Consider the following 22,380-nt stretch of genomic DNA (forward strand, 5'->3'; position numbering starts at 1 on the left):
TAAAATACAGAACAACTAAACGGCGACCCCGTTTATTTCTGCAGCTAAATTTAATCCCATCGTCGCGTTTAATGAGAATTTGTTGTCGAGCCATCTCTTCATCCGGTTAATTGAACGGCCGATGTTTAGCATTGATAAAGTGGCGAGCCGTCTTTGGAGTGGAAACTTAATTACCGGTGTCAAGACAGCGGCGGTCAACCTGTTATGTCAGAGATAAATATTTCATTCAGTTTCCTTCTCGCTGTTGCGCGACCGACGCTGCTGTGACGAAACAATAAAGTTAAAGTGATGCAGGTAAGCGCGTAAGTCCTCTGCGAGGCATCAATAAAATATGAAGCAGCCTTGGTTTGGAGCCTGGGTGTAATCAAGCTAGCTCCCCTCTGCCGAGAGTCAAACGCCCTGCAAGTGTTGTCGTCGTAATTGCTTCGCGATAATTGAAAATTTGTGGGCAAGCAGATGAAACAAACTCAGCACTCAGAACCGAGTTCCTTTCACAAAAGCAGCGCTCATAGAATGTACGGCGAGTCCCTTCAGTCCAGCAAAGCACGAAGTAGTAGTTTTGAAAGTAATCAAGTAAAGGGAGAATTCAGTCTCTACGAAAACCATTTTCAATTAAACACATATAAAGAGCGAGAGGCGACAATAAAGAAATATTCATCACGAATTTTATTGAAACCAAGTAAGATTTTTTAGTTTAGTTTTATATAAATCTGTGTTAGCCTATGTAAGGCTTTATAAGCGTGCATCAATTGTAAGTGTATGCTTGAAACCATTCAACACCAAAAAAGCACTTTCGTTATTATAGTAGGGTTGGGGAAGATGGGACACCTTTAGCATAAAAACACGTATAGTGTGAAAATCATTTCCTGACGAAGTCTTGCCGAATTACAGAGGAAATGTCGAAAATACTTTACGTTTATCATACCAGATGAGCCGTTGAAAAATTATCTTTATTGTACAATATATACCATTTTTGCAGAAGCAGTTACCGCAATGGTTCGCCTGCTTTTCCTGGTCGTTGTTTTCACAACGATTGAGTTCGTGTGTTTCAGGGGAACCGGGGTTAACGGCATGAAGTTTTGTGAACATAACATAACGGACCTTAACCTTATAAACAACGGGTAAGCTAAAATTAATGTTAAATTTACATACGTGGTAACTTATAAGCGGCACGAGATGTATGAAACAGAACACCCGTTTTATAACGACTGTTGTTTTTCCGGCCACGCGAGTATAAATAAGCTTAATTAGAGTAACTTGTAAGCGGGCATGAGGTGTATGAAAAGAATATCCGTTTTATAACGCCATTTATTTAATATCATCGACTGTCATTTTTTAATATAAACTTAATTATTTTTTAATTCCTTCTTGTTATCTTAGATACGGCAACCTGACCATTTGGATCGGGCCTGAGGTTCCGGAAAACTTTGAGTTGGTTACAAAACTTCAGGAGTTGATAACGAAGACGTCATCAACTCTGTTTCGTTTAACAAAGTAAGTTGCGTGGAAAACAACAATATATCTAGTTGTATGGGGAAAGGGAAAATCATTTTATTTTTCCGTCCCATTTGGTAGTAAACAAAAAACATTCAAAGAAGTCGTATCCTCACGGCTACCATAGACTGTTGTTAATTGTTCAAAACAAGATTGGGGTATTTGGATATAATGGGTTAAAGGTGTCCCATTATTCCCCACTATACTATATGTTTAAATTTTTCTACATGCGCAGCGAGACATACCATTGCCTTTATATCCACATGTTTTGTGTTGTTTCCGCGGCCGGCCGGAATACAATAAACTCTAAACCCATAAACACCATAAATAATGTACAGCAGTTCCCGAGGTACCAGCACTTAATCGTTTTAAAAGCTGCTATGAATGAATGCGCGATGGAGATTTGTCTTCGTATGAAAGCAAGTCGCGTTACATGCCCTTTATGTTGGTACCATAACACGCAGTAAACAAAACGGACACTACATAAATATTTAATTGCTCAAAACCACCAACAATATTTTGTTCAGTGCAAATCAAAACATTGAAACATGTTATCCGATTATTTAACATAGTAGGGTGGGGTAAAATAGGACATTTTTTATTTTATTTTTTCGCCCAATTTGGTGGTAAACAAAGAACATTCAAACAGTTATAAAACCGTATCCCCACGACTTCCATAGACCGTTGTTAACTGTTTAAATCACGATTAGAATATTTGAATATTATGTGCAAAGGTGTCCTGTCTCCCCCACCCCACCCTATTATACATTTAAACTTATACTTGTTTCCTAGGAAACGCGCATATATTCGCAACGTCATCATAGCGATCCCGAAAACTTGGGGAACTCCCCCGGAAAGTTTTAATCAGTCGATTTCGGGCAAATTATCAAGAAGTCAAACGTCTGCCCAAATATGGGTCCGTAACAGTTCGCCAAGGTAAGTAATCTATTTATATTATTCGCTGCAAATGTCTGTTGTATACGTTTGAAATGCGACGAATCCGCCGCCGTAGCATAATCGTTAGCTCGCCTACTTCTAACCCAGAGGTAATGGATTCAAGGCTCGTCGCTGCTACCATTGTGGGCGTATTTGTCTTTGGGCAAGATGTTTTACGGCAATTCCTCTAATCCAGTGGTTACTATAATGGGTTGTCCAAGTTAACAGCCATTCAGAAAACAATCACCAACAAAGTTATATTACGTGGTAACTTGTAAGTGGATACGAGGTGTATGAAACAGAACACCATAAGTTACATAAGTTACATTCAATCATGCAGTAAATGTCTAAACAATAATAGCAACCACCTGAGTGTAGGCTCTCATTTTTTATCATGTTTTTATATTTTCTACCAGACCAAGTAAAGAAAGCTCCGGTCCATGGAAGCTGGGTGATAAATATGCTTACGTCAGCGATCCCTACGTCATTAAAACGACCCCGTGTGGATTTCCAGGCGCATATCTTCGATTGTCCCCGGAATTCGTATTGTTTGGGGAAGATATGACAGAAATGAGGGGAGCAGCCCCGGAAAAAGTAAGTTTTACGTTAAGTATGTTATTGTTTTAGGTTCCGGTGTCGTGATATATTCGTTCCGATTGATATGTTTGTACCGTGCGCTATTGCGCATGCGCTGAGACGATACAAATATATTACGACACCGGTGCTACGAAATACGTAACATACAAAATCGAATCCACCAATTGTATAATGTAACAAATATTTCGCCTGGAATCGACAGTTTCTGCAACATTTTTTATTGATTTGTTATTGTTTTAGATGTGTAATAGTTCAGCCATATCAAATCGTTTCTGGTTTTATTTTTGTTTAAATAGTTCCCGTTTGATTTTTTTAGTGAAATAAGATTTCCATTTCCATTGTTGTCACGTGACAAAGTTTAAAATCCCCCGGTGAATCCCTAAATAATCGAGTACGTTGTTTATTCATATTTGTAAAAAAGAAAGACTCTGATTCAGTTGCGAACCGCTTATTATTTTTATTTATTAATAGTTCATACGTATATGTATAGTTTATACCGATATGTATAGTTTATACCGATATGTATAGTTTATACCGATATGTATAGTTCATACGTATATGTATATATATATTCTGTCAATACTTTTCACTTTATCTTTCACTTAAACATTCACTTTAACTTCTACCGCAGTACATACAGGATTTTGACTACAAAAAATCGTTTGCCACCAAATCCGCATAATGTTGCTAATTAAAAAAATCCGCCCACAGCTCGTTTGTAATCAAATCTACTGTGTTAAGCCTTAACCTTAAAAATGTTACGTTAAAATCAACCCGAATTTTATTAGAACTTTTTTGTGAATCTGCCCCAAATATTTTAGCTTATTTGTTTGACTTTCTATATTCCCACTGCATATGCCAATACTTCATAGATAGTGTCACGGGAATGGGCCAAACTTAGATGGGGTACATTTGATGAGAAGGCAAGAGCTGAGGACACGACGAAGTTTTATCTTCACTCGGATCGAAGTGTGAAGCCAACGATCTGCTCATCGGTTATTCCAGGTGGTTAAGATGGTTGCTATCAAACTTCGCTGTTTTCCTAACTTTTTTCTTCATGTTTTAAAACGATTTTTGACTTTCCTTTTTGCCCTTTAATTTTACACCTTTAATCTGTTAAGCCTGCCATTAAAATTCGTTAAGATAAAACATTAGCATAGACAGAAGACAAGACTAATATTCGAACATTAAAAAAGGTGCAACATTTTATACAAATTAAACAGTAACTGCTCTAACACTTTCCACCAGCCTAATCTGTATCTTACAGGAGAATTCTTCACTAGTGCCAAAATTTGAAATATTTTTACTGTTACTCTATATTTCTCAACTAATAACCACTAACCACCAACCCCTAATACTTTTCACCAGTTTAACCTGTTTACCAGAGAAAATTATTACTACCCCCATAACCTCTAGATATTTTTACACCTTTCATTACCAATTACAGGGGATGTCGTCAACCAGAGTTCCCCACGTTCTCCGTGCAGCGAAAAGCAACGATTGTTCGACAACTCGTGTGTGTTCGTACCAAGCAAACAACCACAGGAAAAAACATACGCGTCACTTTTATACAGGTAAACATGAGAAGTGTGACAACTACCACTTACCCTTAATTCCTGCATTTTTTATTTTACTAAAATTACTACCTGTAATGTAACCAAACGGACAAAAATATAAGATTCGTTATTAAAATTCATTTTTCATTTTACCCAAAAAATCATCATTAACTTTTCTTGTCCATTTCTCATTTTTAATAAAACATGATCGTCTTAAGTAACTTCTAAACTACAAAACGTTTTATTTTTATATGCCCCTAGTCCCTTTAAGTAATCCTATATCATACAAATGCATCTAACGGTTGTGCAGTCCCTTCAAAATAAAGAGTGTCAAGAACCCTACGTTCCCTCTTTCTACGCCACTACATGTAAAAAATATGTAATTCACGATTAAAATCCAACAGAGCGGATCTCCCATATGTGAATGACTTCTGTGATAATGGTGATGATGTCACACCTGAGATGAAACATGACGAAGAAGCACCAACTGTGCATAACTTACATTGCAAAGGTGGGCGTTGTCTATTGGTATTAGGGCTATATATAGCTTGGTGGGGTAAGTTTAACGTCCTTGAACGAGTATGTTTTGTATATTTGTAATGCAATATATGAATTTGAATTATACCATATGGGTATTTTCCATTAGCATTAGGTTGTATAATTATACATTTTACCAAAAACAAAAGTTTGCAATTCTTAGCTTTTGTGCGTGAGAGTATATTTTAATTCTTAATTAAAGTTTAGAACGAGGCTTGTCATATTAAAACACTTCAAATCTTCAGCCATATTACAGTTTTAAACAAATGAGCCTCAGTTTTAACCAATTTTTAGTCATAAACCAGCTTTCACTCTGCTGTTAGTTGTCTGTACAAACCAGTAAAAACAAATTATACCCATTTGCCACATTGGTCAATTACAGTTTTTGTTGAACATCAAATGGGTCTCAGTTTTAACCACTTTTTACTCCTAAAACAGCTTTCACTCAAATGGGTCTCAGTTTTAACCATTTTTCACTCCTAAAACAGGTTTTACTCTGCTGTTAGGCCTATAAACTAAACAGTGTCTTACTTGTAACTATTTTTTACAGGTCGAAGTATTTGGGCCGTTATCAGGGAACATCCGGACTTTAAAGATGGGAACAATCCTCCCATGGAATCTGATGATCCTCCTGCTCTTCCAAACTTTACTTTGTTGAAAGGATTTGACAGGTTTGTTAAACAAGATTTCAGTGAAAGGAAATATTTAGTTCAGTAAAACTAAAGCACCGATGGTCTCGAACATAATAATCCAAAAATTAATGCTACAATAAAATAAATAAAAACAGGATAAATTTTCTGTATCGTAGTTTTTTAAACCTCTCTATATTTGTTTATAAAAATATAGAAAAGCATTTTTTTTACTAAACCATTAAAACTATATCCTTATTTTTGTATAATTCAACAATACTGAAACAATACTTTTGTCTGTTTTGTTTTTCCAGACCTAATACTCATTAAAAAAATTAATAAATTATACAACAGTGGAAATAGTATTTCTGTACCTTATAATTTTTCATCAAAGTCTACAATGATGCTGATAATCTAGTTTTTAATTTTGATGTACTGACAACCAGAAATTCCAAAAACTATGTATATGAAATTCACTGTGTGTATTTCGGCTTTTTATGTGTTTTTCTATAGTATAAACTTAAATTATATGCAAATTATTTGTATAATTCAACCACACTAATGCACTAATACATATGCAGAAGAATTGTCCTTGTGTTGGATATTTCAACCAGCATGGAGAATTATGGTAGAATGGGGTTGATGCGACAAGCTGTAAGCAACTTTATCGATACCGTTCCAATGAACACTTGGGTTGGAATTGTGGTTTTTGCTTCGTAAGTTTAATTTTTGGTTAGTGTAACAGGTCGTTTGGTATAAAAAGTAGTTTATTTCCCATGTTATGTCTGCGGCCGTCAATACCTTATCAGGGAATATGGAAAGAAATTTGCAATATACACTACAAAATATCTGTTAATGGATGACCTTTCCTGATGGAGTCTTTCCAGATGGCAGACATAACATGGGAAATACACTGCGTTTTTTATACCGTCTGAATTTGTATTAAAACAAAGAACTTGCAAGTAGAGACTTTGTAATCAAACAAAGAGGATTGTAATTAGGAAATTGCTAAATTTTAATTGATTTTTACTTTCAAATAAAAAAAAAACATGTTTTGAAAAAACCTGCTTACCCTTTTAATTCAATAGTAAACTTGTTGTTTTGAAAATGAACACCTCCGTGGGTATGAAACTTTAATGCGCAAAAAACCCCAGTGTTTATTCAATTGCATTGTAAGTGGTCCTGCCAAGATAATGCAATGCTTTGCACTAAACCTACTGTGGTGAAGTGACAATCTTAATATTTAAATGCATGGTCTTAAGAAATGATTTATAGTGCTTATAAATATTGTATTTTTTAAGTGGCTTGTCTCCTTACACACAGTTAAGCCATCACTCCAATATTGGGAATGAATTGCTTTGGCAATTTGCAATGTTTTTAATTTGGGCAGTCGGTCTTTATCTTTTTAAGATGAACTATTTGTTGCTAGGTAAAATCATTTTTTATTATAATTTTTTTTGTTAGGTCAAAGCCTTCGGGAGTAATTGCCAGGTTTTGTAAAATAAAGTGTATTTTGTTATAAATATTTTGAAACATTTCTTTGTCCATTAATATACAGCGTAGCAATGTATCTTACTTATATATATTCCTTGTTATGTTTACATTGAGTTAAGTTAAGTCAAAATGTTCCATACATATTTTAAATGTTTTTTTTTAAGTTGTAATTTGTTCATCTGACAAGGTAATTAAACCATTTTCTTCAGCATACAAGTCGAATTAATCACAAAACCATGTCTCGTTCTCTTGTTTGAAATTTAACTTAAAAAAAAGATGGGTAATCTTTTAACTCTTTCAAGAAATTCCTTTACATGAATTTTTAATCATTTCCATCCTACCCAAAGCAAACCCTGGCCACTGCCAAGGTGTAAATACTTTCCCTGCTCACAGAAGACAAATAATTAATAGGAATTTTTTCGTTTTAAAAAAAAATTAGTACTTAGTGTAAAGTGTGTAAAAAATCTTTTTAATTTTTGAAATAAATATTTTTAAATACTTTGTGAAAAAAGTGTAAAACGAACTTTTTATTTATTTTTGATTTTTTTCCAGGAGGGCAAACACTCTCGCCAGACTAACTGAAATAACTTCTTATGATGCTAGAAACATATTAAAGGCAAGACTGGTGAACACCACTGTAGTTGGTATGTAAAGTTTTATTCATAATTAAGCTACCGTCTGTCGTGATTAAAAACAAAGCTGGAAAAGATGGTTTTTAATTTTAAATTATATAGAAAAAATATGTTTTTAATTTATTTAAAATTAGATTATAAATACAAGTTTTTCAATTAGTTGAAAATTAGATTATAAATATGTGCATACCCATTTTTGATAACTGTAATAAAGAGACTAAAGTTGTCTTTCAGGCAAAATATAGATTTATTATACAATTGGTTGGACTTGATTCTTGTCTGTTGTGTTTTTGTAGCACCAGACCCTTATACTATTTCTAACTTCTAAAGTCTAGTACTGTGGGGTAGGACAGGAAATCTTTAGCACATATTATCCAAATATCCTGATCGTGTTTAAACAATTAACAACGGTCTATGGGAGTCTGGAAGATACGGTTTATAATTCTTTGAATGTTCTTTGTTTACTACCAAATGGGACAAGAAAATAGAATGAAAGGCGTCCCACCTTTCCCCACCCTACTATATGATAATGTATAATATCAATTAAACCAGATCCATATTATACTCCTGAAATGTAAAAACCTTTTATACCAAGGTACCAGTATTGGCAGTGGAATTATGAAAGGACTTGAAGTTTTGGAAACCAGTGGTCCAAGATCTCTTCGTGGATCTGGGGGTTCCATCATTATACTTACTGATGGGTTGGAACATAATAATCCAAAGATTAACGACACAATTGAAAGAGTGAGTTCTATTCTATGTGGGTGAGGACCTTGTTAAGGACAGGGCATTTGAGCCGGATTGACCTATTACCATGTGGGTTAATATGATTAGGTTTTTGTGTACAGGACGTATCTCTTTTTGTGCATAACACAATCACGCTTCTTTTTCCCATTTAATTGAGAACATGTTTTTAACTGTAAGGCCCTTCGCTGCTACTGTGGGCCTATGTGTCTTTGGGCAAGACACCAAACGGCAATTTCCCCAGCCCAGTGGTCACTAATGGGTTGTCTAAAGCGTCAGCCATAAAGAAAAACAAACACACAGTAACTCATAAGCTGACATGAATGTTTGAAACAGAACATCCATGTTATAAAGACTGTTGCTTTCAGACTACGCTGGGATAACAAGTTGCATTCATTCATTCATCCAGGTTAGAGAGTTCGGTGTCAGAGTAAGCACAATCGCTCTCGGATCAAACGTAGCTAAAGATCTTGAATGGCTTGCCAGCGTTAGTAATGGAAGGACACACGCTGCGAGTTCGGGACAGTTTGGAATCGATGCCGAACTACAAGAAGCTTTTGCCTCACATCATGAACAAGAAGATAGTAAGTTGTAAACGTATATATATTTAAAGTTTTTTGATTTTATAATAATAATGTCCAGAGGTTTTATATATTTTAGTAAGTTGCCAGATGTTATATTTCACTTCTATTTGAAAAAAAGACTGTTGATGCCATTTATTTAAAATACATATCTCGTACATACAAGTTTATATATTTATTGTCTTTTATTATCATTATTTTTCCAGCTGTTTGCTCAAATATGTTTTTTTTTGATAATTGGGGTAATGTGCCAATCCTAGTCTAAATCTTAGATCTCTCAGGTTACAATGCTGCAGGACCTCATCCACATAGAATAGAATAGAGCATAGTGTTTTTGCAACAGCACTAATTTTACATTTAATGAAATTTAATTCATATTTTTCAGTTGGTTCAATCTCCATTTTAAGCCAAGAAGTTGTGATTGAGAAAAATTCCACGGTTGAAAAAGTTTTCCTGATTGATTCTTCAATTGGAGAAAATACACGCGTTGCTGTGTTCTATCAACAAAAACCCGCCCCCCTGGTACGTAGCCAGATGTTTGAGGTTTTGAAAAAATGAAATTTATTTTGCCCCTTTAGTGGTGGTAACAAAGAAAGTTATAAAACAACAGTTTTTAAAATACTATTATGGAAAACGGAAAACGCGATGTTGTTGTTAAAAAATAAACAACTTTAATTAAACAGTAATAAAGTTGTAACCAGAAAAAAGTGTCAAGACACAACCAAGAAAGACATGCTTAGACACGGTCCATTTTCAAATATTTTTCTGTAAATGTTATTAATGTTTAATGTGGTGTATATTGGTTCAAACTTATACCTATCAACTTGACTACAGTGTGAAGATTTTTATCTTTATAATATAGTCATTTGTTTAAACGAATGGAAGAAACTGATAAAAAGCTTTTTTAATAATAGTAAACTGGAACATTTTCTCACAAAATAATTTTTGTTTTAAAAATTGAAACATGAACTCAGGTAGGAAAATCTCACCTTTAATATAAATTTTTCAATTTAAGAAAAAACTTAAAATTTATGGTGACAATGGGACAACCGTGGCTTGAATCCTAGGACCCATGGTGTGCCACTTCAGGGGACCTTATCTATATAGAATAGAAGTTAGACAAACTAAATGTACCATGAATGTATTGTAAGTCCATTTATGACATATTTTCTTTCCTTTCAGATTGCGATTAAGACACCGCAAAACGAAACCTTTTTTCAACACGAACACACAGAGAGATTCTTCTTCACCCATGATGAGAGTTTTCAAATTAAAACCATTCGTATACAAGGCAATGCACAGGTCTTTTTATTTTTATTTAATGTACTTGACATTTATTTTTTAACAATTGCTCATTTTGACTGTCACTATTAACAATTACTCATTTTGACTGTCACTTACATGCAGTAGCATAACAAGTGGAGTCACTAACCCCTGACCCATGTTTTAGAAAAAAACACATCAAATAAGTCAAATAAGTGGCGACTTATTTGGCATAAAAACGCAGTGTGTTTCCGACGTTTTATTTCACATTTCCTGACGAAGTGTGGCGATGAAATGTTAGAAATACATTACGTTTTTTCATACCAGATAGCAGAAAAACATAAAACTTACCAAAGTAGCAGAAAAACATAAAACTTACTTTGTAATTCCCATCATCTACAGGTTGGTACTTGGGCAGTCGTGCTAGAAAATGAAATGGAATCGACAGACATGCGTGTCCAAGTCAGCGTAACGTCGTACCAACGACAAACTGAACCCCTGGTTATCTCACCAGCATTGTTATGCAGGAGTTTTGCGTTCACAGGGCACGAGGCCGTCGTCATATATGCAAACTTAAAGCAAGGTTGAGTTAATTAAAACTGTTATATAAGTTTAGGGTGACCAGTCTCTTGCCTCCAACCCAGAAGTTTAGGATTAGGAAAATTATCCTAAAAGTTTAAGTTTTAATAATAGCTCCGCTACACTCATTTTTCTCTATGAATTTTAATTTTTTTGCTGTTAGCTATATCGTAGTGGCTGTTTATATTGTATATTTTGTATTTCACAACTTAATGCAATATTTCTTTTTTCTACTACCTTTCCAGTAAGAATCTGGTGTTATGAAAACATAACAGAGTCCAAATAAAATCTTCAATTTAACTAAGAGACTGACGATGCCATTTAGGCAAAATATATATATCTTAATATACAATTGGTCGGACTAGAACTTTGTCTGTTACGTTTTCGTGGCACCAAAACTTTACAAGTTCTCAGCTTAAAATTTGTTTCAAACACAACAACATACCTTATTTCCCAGACACAAACACAACATATAAACTTCATTTACTTCCCAGGTGAGCATGCGGTGTTAAACGCTTATGTAGGTGCGGAAATAACACGCCCCCTCTCAACCTCTGGTATCGTGGACACAAAGTTTATTGAACTTAAAGATAATGGATTAGACCCAGATGTGACAGCAGACGACGGAGTATATTCCGCTTATTTCACAAGTTTTACAATGCAGGGGAGGTACAATGTTAAGGTAACTGTAATAAAGTCTGCGAAACATAGTAACTGATAAATAAACTCCGCGAATCTGACCCTGATCTGGTGCTCATAGAATAGGTTAATTCTTGTGTAAAGGAAAACAGTAAAAATCTGGCGCTACGAAAACGCAACAGAGTCCAGTCAGTCCACATAAAATCTTTGATTTAACAAAGAGACTGACGATGGCATTTAGGAGAAATATATCTCAATATACAATTGGTCAGACTAGAATTTTTTCTGTTACGTTTTCAGCACTAGATCCTTATTGTTGTTAATAATATATACATTTTTGATCTCATACTTGTATTATATCTATGATTAAAAATACAATGTTGAAAATTCTCCTTAAAGTCTAAATTCATATGCATTCATATAAAAATAATACAATTGATAAATTTTTATTGAAAAATCTCTCTTTTAAATGCTATGTATTCTGCTTCTCAATTTTTTAACAAGTCTTTCCGCCCAAAGGTTCATGCAGATGATAATTATGGTCAAGCTGTGATTACTTATGAAAATATTCTTGGTATTGGTAAATATGACATGGTAACGTTCAAGCACGACACGCGGTACCTTCTTCCGACCATCAACCCACAGCTGACTGCGTGAGTATTTGTTCAGAGCTTAATAGTGTTAGGCACCCCTCCAACCCAGAGGTTATGGGTTCAAGTCTTATCGCTGCTTCCATCATGGATCACTAATGGGTTGTCTAAATTATCAGCTATTTGTCCGTAGCCTAATAGAGTTGATGATTTTCTCTGTTTCCTATATTTTTATTTGTTTAAACAATTATTTAATATTTTTAGACATAGATTTATTTCTAAGCCTTTGCCTGTGGCTTAATAGTTTATCCCTGCACCGTAATACAGGGATTATGTGCCTGCATTTGTTAGGTACTGATTTTATTTGGGGGGTTGGACCAGAGTTGGCCCATTACCTCAACACACTGAAAATATTTATGTACATAGTTATCACTGTGGTAATAGCCTAAATATATAGTATACAGAATAAAATTATATTTTATAAGAATGTAATTTGATTAAAGTAGAAACCTTAACTTAATATATCATTACAGAACAAATCCATCCCGTAAGCGTCGATCGTTGCGATTAAGTTTACCCCCGTTTCAACGAGTAAGTTCAGCAGCGGGTGCGTTTAATGTGCAGAGGTGGGGGGTGGATAGCATGTGCCATGATGGGTGAGTTCATTATTTATCATTATATAAAGTTGTATTATACAGTTAAGTGCTATGTACCAGTCCAAAGACCATGGCATACATTTTTATAAAAGTCAGAGTTTTTGAATGTGTTAAGTATGTGTCATACTGGGAAAGTTGTATTATATAAAGCAGGGTTTTCTGAAAGCCTGTCTCTATTTTTGGGGTTACAGGTTCACGTTTAATACTGCTAACAATCTATGTGTTTTTGTGCAAGACACTTAACAGTTCCAACCCAGTGGTTTAGTGTAAATTATAAGCCATGCAAAAAAATTCCCTCTAAAAATAATCACCAACGTAGTTACATGGTAGTAACTTGTAAGTGGAATTAGGTGTATGAAGTAGAACCCTTGTGTTATAACGACCGTCATTTCCCCGCTATGCGAGGATAAAAATAAGTTTAATTCATTCGTTTCAAGCCACAAAGTTCTATATATGTGGAAAATTGTAAGTGAGCACAAAGTGTATAAAACAGAACACTTGTGTTCAACGACTGTGGTTGCCCCGCCACGCAAAGATGAATAAGTTTCATTTATTTATTGACATATCTATCACAGGTACTTCCACTTCCAAGACGCATGTTACAAAATCTACACCACCCCCACTTTATCATACACTGGAGCTGCGGCAGTTTGCCAGAACGAGGGAGGTGACTTATCGGAAATCAACAGTCGACAAGAGTTGTCATGGTTACTCGCTCGTGTAGGCGATTCAAACATTTGGTTCAAACGAGTTCATCCGGTAAGAATATAATTTATGGTTATGTACACTGTCTGCTCCAACCCAGTGATCACTACCGAGTTGTCCAAATTATCAGGCATAAAAAATGACCTACAAAGTAACATACTTATAACTTGTAAGCTGGCACAAGATTTATAAAACAGAACACCGGTTTTGTAGAGACAGTCGTTGCCACGCCACGCGAGGGTAATGAAAGTTACACTCATTCATTCACTGTTATATTAGTCTACACTTTAAGTGATCAATTTAAGTGCCTTTAGCTTGTTTACTTACAAGTTTACAATAATTTATTAAGCATGAAATAATATATGATGATGATGTTCTTCCAGGATCTGCGAGCCAAAGGATTCATTGAGATCGAAAGAGTTGTTCAGAGAGCACGAAGAGGGATGGAGGATTTTGATCTCGATACTCTTGCTGGTCTCTTCACCAAGAGTGGGTTGAGTCCGGATCTTGCGTACGCTGCTCAATCTTTCTCGCCTGATATTCAAGAAATGTCAGCTCAACAAATAAACAGGTTTGTTCAATATTTAAGTTTATATTCTTTCAGTAGTATTTAACCTTTTTTCCTTGATGCAAACTTTTTTCCCTGTTGTTCATTTAGTGTTTGAGTGAGTTAATATTCTTTCAGTAGCGTAACCTTTTTCCCTACTGCACTCTTTTTAAAACACCAACCAATTCTCGCACCCCCTTCTAGAATTGCTTATATAGAGTAGACCTAACCAACCTTAATGATTCAACATCCACGCGGCCCCCCTATAGCACTTCTCGCAACCCTGGTTTAAGAAACCATGCACTAATTGATTACTATTGGTATTACATTCTTTCTTAATTGGCAATAACAAAGTTTGATATTAGACCCAGACATATTAGCAGACATATTTTAAACAGCATTCCCTAATGCAGTCTTTGTAAGTGACTATTTTTCTGTATTGCTGACCAATTTGACAACCCATTTCTGACCACTGGGTTGAAGCAATTGTAGTTAAGTGTCTTGCCAAATATATTAACATTATACTCACACAGGTTGATGTTCCGATTGGGTTTAGACTCCACCAACGATCTGACACGAATACGAACATTAGCCGAACAACTTCAGACTTCAACTTCAGCAACTGATACAGTGAGTTTAAAAATAATTATTTTCAATGTATTTGAAATTTGACCTATTTTATGGTTTAAATAGGTATCTGTTACCCATTAATTTGTTTTGATTGAAACACTCCACAAAATATTGAAACACTTGATTGAACAAAATATTGAAACACTTGATTGAATTTAACTTTACTTTGAATATATTACTTTACTTTGAATATATTGAAACACTTGATTCCACAAAATATTGAAACACTTGATTGAAACACTCCACAAATTTTTTTTTTACCTAATAAACTCATATTTTTAAATAAAAACCGAACTAACTACAATTAAAGACATTTCTCTGTGAGATTTAGTTTCTTAAACCTCTGTTTAACTAATAATCTGTTAAAAAGATTTTTCGGTGGCTTATCTCGTATAAAATGTTGTGTTTTTCTAACATTTTGTCTGCCATTTGGCAAGACTTCATCGAGGAATCATTTTTATACCAGATGAGCCGCCAAAAGAATATTTACATTATGCCTGGTAGCAGAAGTAACAGAATGACCTGTTTATTTTCCAGGCTTCAAGTTCGAGAAAAAAGCGACAGTTATCACTTGGCAGCGCAGATCTCGGTAGTCTCGTTGGTTTGGGGCTTCCCCTGCCCCCAACAACGACCCTAACAACCACAACTTTGGGTGATGACCTCACAACTGATGCGGGCACCGTAAATATGAACATGACATCATCATATGACAACATTACATCACCAAATGACAACATTACATCACCATACCCCAGTGACATCACACTTTTTCCAGCTAAAAGAAAACCAGACGTAAGTTTTAATTTTTCAAAAGTTTCATAACTTCCCGTTCGTTTTGTTTAATTTACTTTTGGTTTTCTAACTTAATGTTAAATGTAAACGTAACTTGCTTTGTACTCGCATGCCAGTGCAACAACAGTCATTATACCACGATTGTTCTGTTTCATACCCCTCGTGCCCGCTTCTGAGTTACCATGTATGTTACTTTGTGGGTTAGTAGTTTTTCTGTATAGCTGAAAATTTAGACAACTGGTTTGAAGCTATTGTTGAACAGTTATCGTTTATCTCATAAATTCCATCACCACTTTTTTAATACTGATATATTGTTGTTTTTAAGGTTCCTAACTCTGGAAACTATGACAACAGTGTCTCAATATGTTCTTGGTTTTCGAACATGAAAATAATTGAATCCACTGCTGATGTCTGTCAGCAGGAAAAACAGTTTGTCTGTGAAAAACCAGGTAAAATAATGGTTTGTTTTGTTTAAGTTGTTTGCTGTTTAGAAGTAACAGAGTTTTATTTAGCATTTACCTACAGCAAAAGGTTTGTCTTTGATGGCGTATTTTCCAATAATGTTGGTAAATTTTAAGTGCCATTTAAAATCAATAGTAAATCACTCTTAAAACAGAACAGCCATGGCCGACACCAATGAGCAACCAGAATAAGATACCATACAGATATGTAATAAACATTGTTAAATACAACTATGAAACCTGACAGAGTCTAATGTATTGATATGTCACAGAATTTGTGTTGACAATTTTTTTTATCCGTTAAAGTTAAAAAATGTACTGGTTTGAATTTTACTGTTTAGTTGTTGAGTAAGTCAGATGTTATTTGTGCTTCACATATTTTATCAAGATGATTGTTACAACTATAAAAGCCAAAAACACCACTGATGTAAGTCCGAATTTATTTTAGTTGTCAGAACAGCCTTTAAATCAGTATACCAATGGAAATACCAATGGAAACCAGAATAACATACAGATACAGAATAAACATTGTTACATACAACTTTTTCTATGAAATCTAAATATTTCAGTTGTTGATCGTTTCCCCCCGTCGCGGATCATTGATTTGCGTGGGAATATCGACGAATCCACGAAGTTACTCCGTCTTTCGTGGTCGGCACCTGGAGATGACCTTAATGTGGGAAGAGGTGTGTAATATTACTCTTATTTCATATATTAAATGACATACATTTAAGCAAATTGAAAATAAAGCTTTAAAATCATTGTCACTTATCAGTGCTTGCGTTTATAAATGATCTGCCTGGTAATCAATGCTGAATCAATTGGAGACGTGCTGCAATCAACATGCACTGACTTTTTCCAAACAGTTTTCCAAGTGGCTTAATCGCTTCTCTAGGTCTTATGTGTAAGCTTCTAGTTCCAAAGTACATTGTGTCACAACTTGTGTTCACCCACCATAATAATTCATTATTAATGCTTCCAAATATCTCCAACAGCAACCAGGTATGATGTCCGTACACTACGAACAAGAAAAGCGAGAAGTATTCTGATGGCGGACTTTAGTATGGGAGAACCCATCTCCGATACCGATGTTTTTAACGGCTCTCTGGTGAATCCACAATCACCAGGATCGAGGGAAAGTGTGATAGTAAACTTAACTAGTAGTACAGGTACGTTTGAATTTGGAGTATTTCATTCTTGGCAACTAGTGAAGAATCTTCCAGTACATTATATATTAGACTGGTGGGAAAGAAGTTGGTAGTAAAGGTTATTACTCTGGGGGATATGGGTCTAGAGGTTGGTTGTTACGTTTAGCAGTTAACCGAGAATGTTGGATGGTTTTTTCCTAGCACTTAATCACTGCTAGTAAAGAATCGTTCCTCTACATTATCTGCTAACTGCGAAACGTAACAATCAACCTCTAACCAATATAACCACTAACTTCTACCTCTAACCAGTAACCCCTAAATACCAGCCTTTAACAGTTTCCCCCAGCCCAATGTTTCCTCTAGGAAGCCAGCATGTAGTTAACCTACACTAAAATCCCCATCTTTTACATTAGCATGCGAAATGCATCTGTATACTGATACTTTAATATGGGGAACCATCACCTCATAATCACTAGTGCCACATTTCGTTGTGATTAAACACTAACTAGTAATCGTTACCTTTATACAGAATGTCCACCTCATGCAGCTGTCGATCTAATATTTGCCCTTCCCTCTGATATATTGCTTGGTGGGGCGAACTCACCTGATAATACAAAGAGAAACAACATCATTCAGTTTGTGGAACAAATAATAACCAAATATCGCATTGGTAAGACAAAAGACTTGTGTATTTATAATGAATGTAACTTACTTTATCCTCGCGTGGCCGGAAAACGACAGTCGTTATCACACGGGTTTAACAACTCGTGCCAGCTTACGAGTCACCATGTATGTTACTTTGTGGGTGATTATTTTTTTTTAGATGTTTTTATGTATGGCTGATAATTTGGACAACCCATTAGTGACCACTGGGTTGGAGCAGTTGTCGTTAAGTGTCTTTCCCAAGGACACATACGCCCACAATGGTAGCAGCGACGAGCCTTGAACCCATTACCTAATGGTTACAGGCAGGCGCGCTAACCACTACATCCTGGCGCCGGATAATGGTATATTGGGGTAATGGTCCAACCAACTATATTTGAATAAGAGACTGACGATACCATTTATTTATGCGAAATATGTATCTCTATCACTACTAGTGGTTGGACTTAATTTTTGTTGGTTACGTTTTCGTAGCAATTCATAGGACCCATGGCTTGCTAGCTGTAGGACTTCACTCACATAGATTAGAATGCAAATGTTTTGGTATAATATTATTGTGTTCTGGTGTCAGAAAACCCAGCGTACATTGATTCAATTAGCCTATGTTCAGTAGTACCTGAACAAATGGATAGTTAATTTAAAGGTCCTAACCTATGGTTGTATTTTGGCTCTTTGGCAAAAAAATGGCTGATATTTCAATGTCCTATTCAGGTTATCTTCATCAGGGTTGTTTTTACTGGAATACCCAAAATACATGTATAATATTGCTAACAGCAACAGTATATAAGTAGGGTCGGGGAAGATGAGACACCTTTAGCATAAAATATCCAAATATCCGTTTTTTAAACAATTAACAACAACCCATTGCAGTCATAAGAATACGGTTTTATAATTCTTTGAGTGTTCTTTGTTTACTACTTAGTTAGGCAAGAAAATAGAATGAGTAGGTGTCCCATCTTCCCCACCTTACAAAATCTCTAACCAATGTTCTATTTTTACTCCTTTAGGTATATTCGAGGTAATGGTGTCAGTTGTTGCACACACAACTAATCAACAGATCATCGACTTCAATGAACAACTAACTTCAACACAGATTGTAAACCGGATAAGAAATTCAACAGTTTTGACTCAAAATGTTGATTGTAAGTTTTGTCCCAATTTTATTTTCATGTACAAGGTAAAGGGGGACTAGGTGTATAGATATGATACAAAATGTAACTTTGTGAGTAAGACATTTTCATATTATACTTTAAAAAAAACATCAAACTTATTATTTTTAAACACCTGTACTTTTTATACTGATTTCAGTTATTTCTACAATAAGAAATGCAATGGCCACCAGTGTACGGACAGATGCTGCAAAAGTGTTGATAATAATAACAGATGATAAGTTGGATCACCTTTCCAATATTTCCGATGTAATCACGACTATCGTTGTCTCTGTCAGTAACACTGTTAATAAGTAAGTAAAGTATATGTGTCAAAATTTTACTTTAGTTGTCGTAACCTAATTACAAGTTTCAATAATATAGGCTTTATTGGACTGCATCTGCAAACGCACACAACGTTAAATACACAAAGCGCACAATATATACAACGTAATTCTAAGGTACTACATTCATACTCAACACAACAACCTTCGCATACTATTACTATAATACAGTGAACACTGCAGCACGATAACACAAGGAGAGAAGAACACGCGGCGGCAAGGCAACCTTGGGCAACAATGCTTAGAGCGCGTAAGGCGCGATAAGTCTACAGTGAGCAGACACGATAAACAGTTTACAACAGTAGTTTTTTAAGTGTGGTTCTATATTATAACTATTGGACTGTGGGTGTTGGTTGCTGAACTCATAAACTGGCAACACCATCTTTTCCACACTTTTTATCCATGGTGTGTTTTAACTACTGTCAGTTTGCTGTGGATTCCCTTCTTTTCGTTCTTTAAACAACATGATTCTCGCTATCTTTCCAAAGACATAAATAAAATTAGGTTATGTTATGTCTAACCCAAAAAGTTAATTGGTGACTTATGGAGGTAGATAAAATGGGACACTGGTGTTATAACAACTGCCAGTGTCCTACCATACAGAGATAAATGTATCTTTCAAAAGTTATATTTAAAGCAGTTGGTATTTACCTATATATTGGTAACTTATGGGGGTAGATAAAATGGGCCACTGGTGTTATAACAACTGCCAGTGTCCTACCACACAGAGATAAATGTCTCTTTCAACAGTTCTATTTAAAGCAGTTGGTATTTACCTATGAACTATATTATACTTGTATTTTCCATCCTTTTAAGTTTATGTTTTAACATTAAAATCAATTACCAGGTGGGAAGTTTACAAAGTAGCAACAACACCAGGTTGTAAGAATGCATTAATAGTGGGGGATGTAACTCAACTTTCTACCATTACAAATGATGTTTGTTCTCAGATTTGTAAAGCTAGAGTTACAGAATACCAGGTATGGTGCTAATAACAATTTCTAAAGATTTTATGTAATTTTTCGTAAGTATTCCAATTTTGTCTTCATTTTTATGTGGTTTGTACCATTACTAAATTTAACAAGTTTTCTTGGGCAGAACAATGACAATTGTTCCAATCCAGTGGTCCCTCTGTTTTATCCATCCAAAAAAGCCATATAGTCCAAAAAAATAATCTCCAAAAATAATTAGAGTTATATACGTGTTAACTTGTAATTGGGTACGAGGTGTATGAAACAGAACACCTGTGTTATACCGACTGTATTTGCCCCTCCATGCGAGCATAAGTAAGTTACTTACTTGGTAACTTGTAAGCGAGCATGCGGTGTTTAAAACAGAACACCCTTGTTATAACAACTGTCGTTGCCCTGAGGATAAATAAGTTACATTCATTTATTGATTTTTTATCTTTAAGGTTGTTGGTGTCGTTGCGTTTGACGAAAACAATCAAAGTGGTGATGCCTCCAACATGTTCCCATTCTACATCAGAAATGAAGTACAAGTACAAGATTGTCCTGCCAAGGTGGCTATACCTTAATATGTATATCAGACAACAGGAGACTATGGATTATATTGTCATGCCATTTTTCCAAAGTTTAAGTATCACTTAGTGAAAAATATCAACTAGGCGTATATTAGAGTCTTGGCGAATGGCAAATTAAATGTCATAAATACACTATATTTTTATACCAGATGAGCCGCTAAAAGATTTTTTAAAATTATGCCTGGTAGCAGAAATAACGTAATATCTATTGTAATAGTAGTTTGATATTGGTTTTTCTGAACAGCCGCCCGTGACAGCTGCTCTCGCTACAAGCAACACAGCTCGTACAGTAGGTTTAGCTCTTGGTGTTCCCGTGGCAGCATTGCTGGCAATCCTAGGTGCTGTCATGTTAGTTGGTCAAATCAAAAAGTGGCGGAAAAATAGAATCGAGAAAAAGGAGCGCGAAAAGAAAGAAGAAGAAAAACGACAAGTAAAAATAACTATTATTTCTTTGTTTATATTTGCAGAAAGATTGGGATTTTTAGTGTCATTTTTTATGTATTTACAGCAAAAAAATCAATTGAAAACTTACCAACTGCAATTTCTATTTTTTTGTTTACAGAAAGGATAAGATTTTTATCATTCTAACAAATCAATTTAAAACAGTACAGTAGGGTGGGGGAAGATGGGACACCTTTAGCACCTAATATTCAAATGTCCTGATTAAGTTTTAAACAATAAACAACGGTTGATGGAAGTCGTGAGGATATAGGTTTATAATCCTTCGAATGTTCTTTGTTTACTACCAAATGGAACGAGAAAATAGAATGAAAAGGTGTCCCATCTTCCCCCACCCTACTGTATATAATCACAATTTATACTCAGTACATGTTTTAAGGCCGAGTCACCCAAATTGGTAAAGCATGACTCATCTACTTTAGGGGAATATTTCAATCTCGGTTCGATTAAGAAATCCGGATTGAGTCAGCTGTATGACACACGCGATTTCCGTTAATAATCGAAAGTTTTATGACATTTGGGTTTTATCATTTAGATGGAAGAGGAACGATTGGCCAAAGCAGCGGCAGCAACGTCCGGGGTACCATCCGCGTCTTTGAACAACAACAATTCGAATTTTCTGGACTTTCAATTGCGTAGATGTAGAAAAACGGCGCCGCAAATAAAAGACCCGCCCGTTTGAACGATTTTGAGCTTGTAGGCAGACCGTTCAGTGTTCATTTTAATATATCGTGATTGCTTTTTTACGTTGCCACAATAAATGGCTATATATTGTTAAGATGGTCGTTTTGCAAGCATTAATAGGTTGAGAATTGAAAGTTTTTAATAAAAAAATTTCAATTCGATTCACAAATATATGACGTCACTAGAGCATATACAAGATTTCGATGCCAAATGGGAAAAAGAGCAGCCGTGATTCGGGAATTTCTCTTTGAACAAATTTCTATTGTTTTGCCACTTAAATAGATGCGTGTACGCGATTCGAAATCGTGCTCCGTTATTAAAGGGCAACA

General features: G+C 35.2%; 1 protein-coding gene across 1 annotated transcript; it reads left to right on the forward strand.

Moving 5' to 3' along the window:
* The first annotated feature begins 170 nt into the window (after nt 1-170).
* LOC149740865 (uncharacterized) lies at nt 171-22,145 on the forward strand. The gene is made up of 33 exons (XM_089873064.1): nt 171-679; nt 980-1,121; nt 1,381-1,494; nt 2,287-2,430; nt 2,847-3,024; nt 3,900-4,032; nt 4,475-4,601; nt 4,988-5,094; nt 5,671-5,791; nt 6,331-6,465; nt 7,796-7,887; nt 8,471-8,619; nt 9,029-9,203; nt 9,586-9,722; nt 10,383-10,502; nt 10,866-11,046; nt 11,537-11,724; nt 12,201-12,334; nt 12,805-12,927; nt 13,503-13,686; nt 14,016-14,203; nt 14,713-14,809; nt 15,347-15,601; nt 15,927-16,050; nt 16,632-16,748; nt 17,058-17,231; nt 17,740-17,880; nt 18,881-19,015; nt 19,182-19,335; nt 20,213-20,345; nt 20,780-20,887; nt 21,153-21,338; nt 21,903-22,145. The coding sequence occupies exons 1-33, from the start codon at nt 457-459 to the stop codon at nt 22,047-22,049; spliced, it is 4,866 nt and encodes a 1,621-aa protein (XP_089729190.1). The 5' UTR covers nt 171-456; the 3' UTR covers nt 22,050-22,145.
* Nucleotides 22,146-22,380: the final 235 nt, after the last annotated feature.

The sequence above is a fragment of the Ciona robusta genome, chromosome 2 (assembly GCF_009617815.1).
Source record: "Ciona robusta chromosome 2, ASM961781v2".
NCBI lineage: Eukaryota > Metazoa > Chordata > Ascidiacea > Phlebobranchia > Cionidae > Ciona > Ciona robusta.

What these genes read in the sequence shown, in the direction of transcription:
- LOC149740865 (XM_089873064.1), top strand. Translation starts at nt 457, where the DNA reads ATGAAACAAACTCAGCACTCAGAACCGAGTTCCTTTCACAAAAGCAGC. An exon ending in GTATACAAGGCAATGCACAG is followed by an intron (nt 10,503 to 10,865) that starts GTCTTTTTATTT and finishes CATCATCTACAG; the next exon opens with GTTGGTACTTGGGCAGTCGT. An exon ending in CAGCTAAAAGAAAACCAGAC is followed by an intron (nt 15,602 to 15,926) that starts GTAAGTTTTAAT and finishes GTTGTTTTTAAG; the next exon opens with GTTCCTAACTCTGGAAACTA.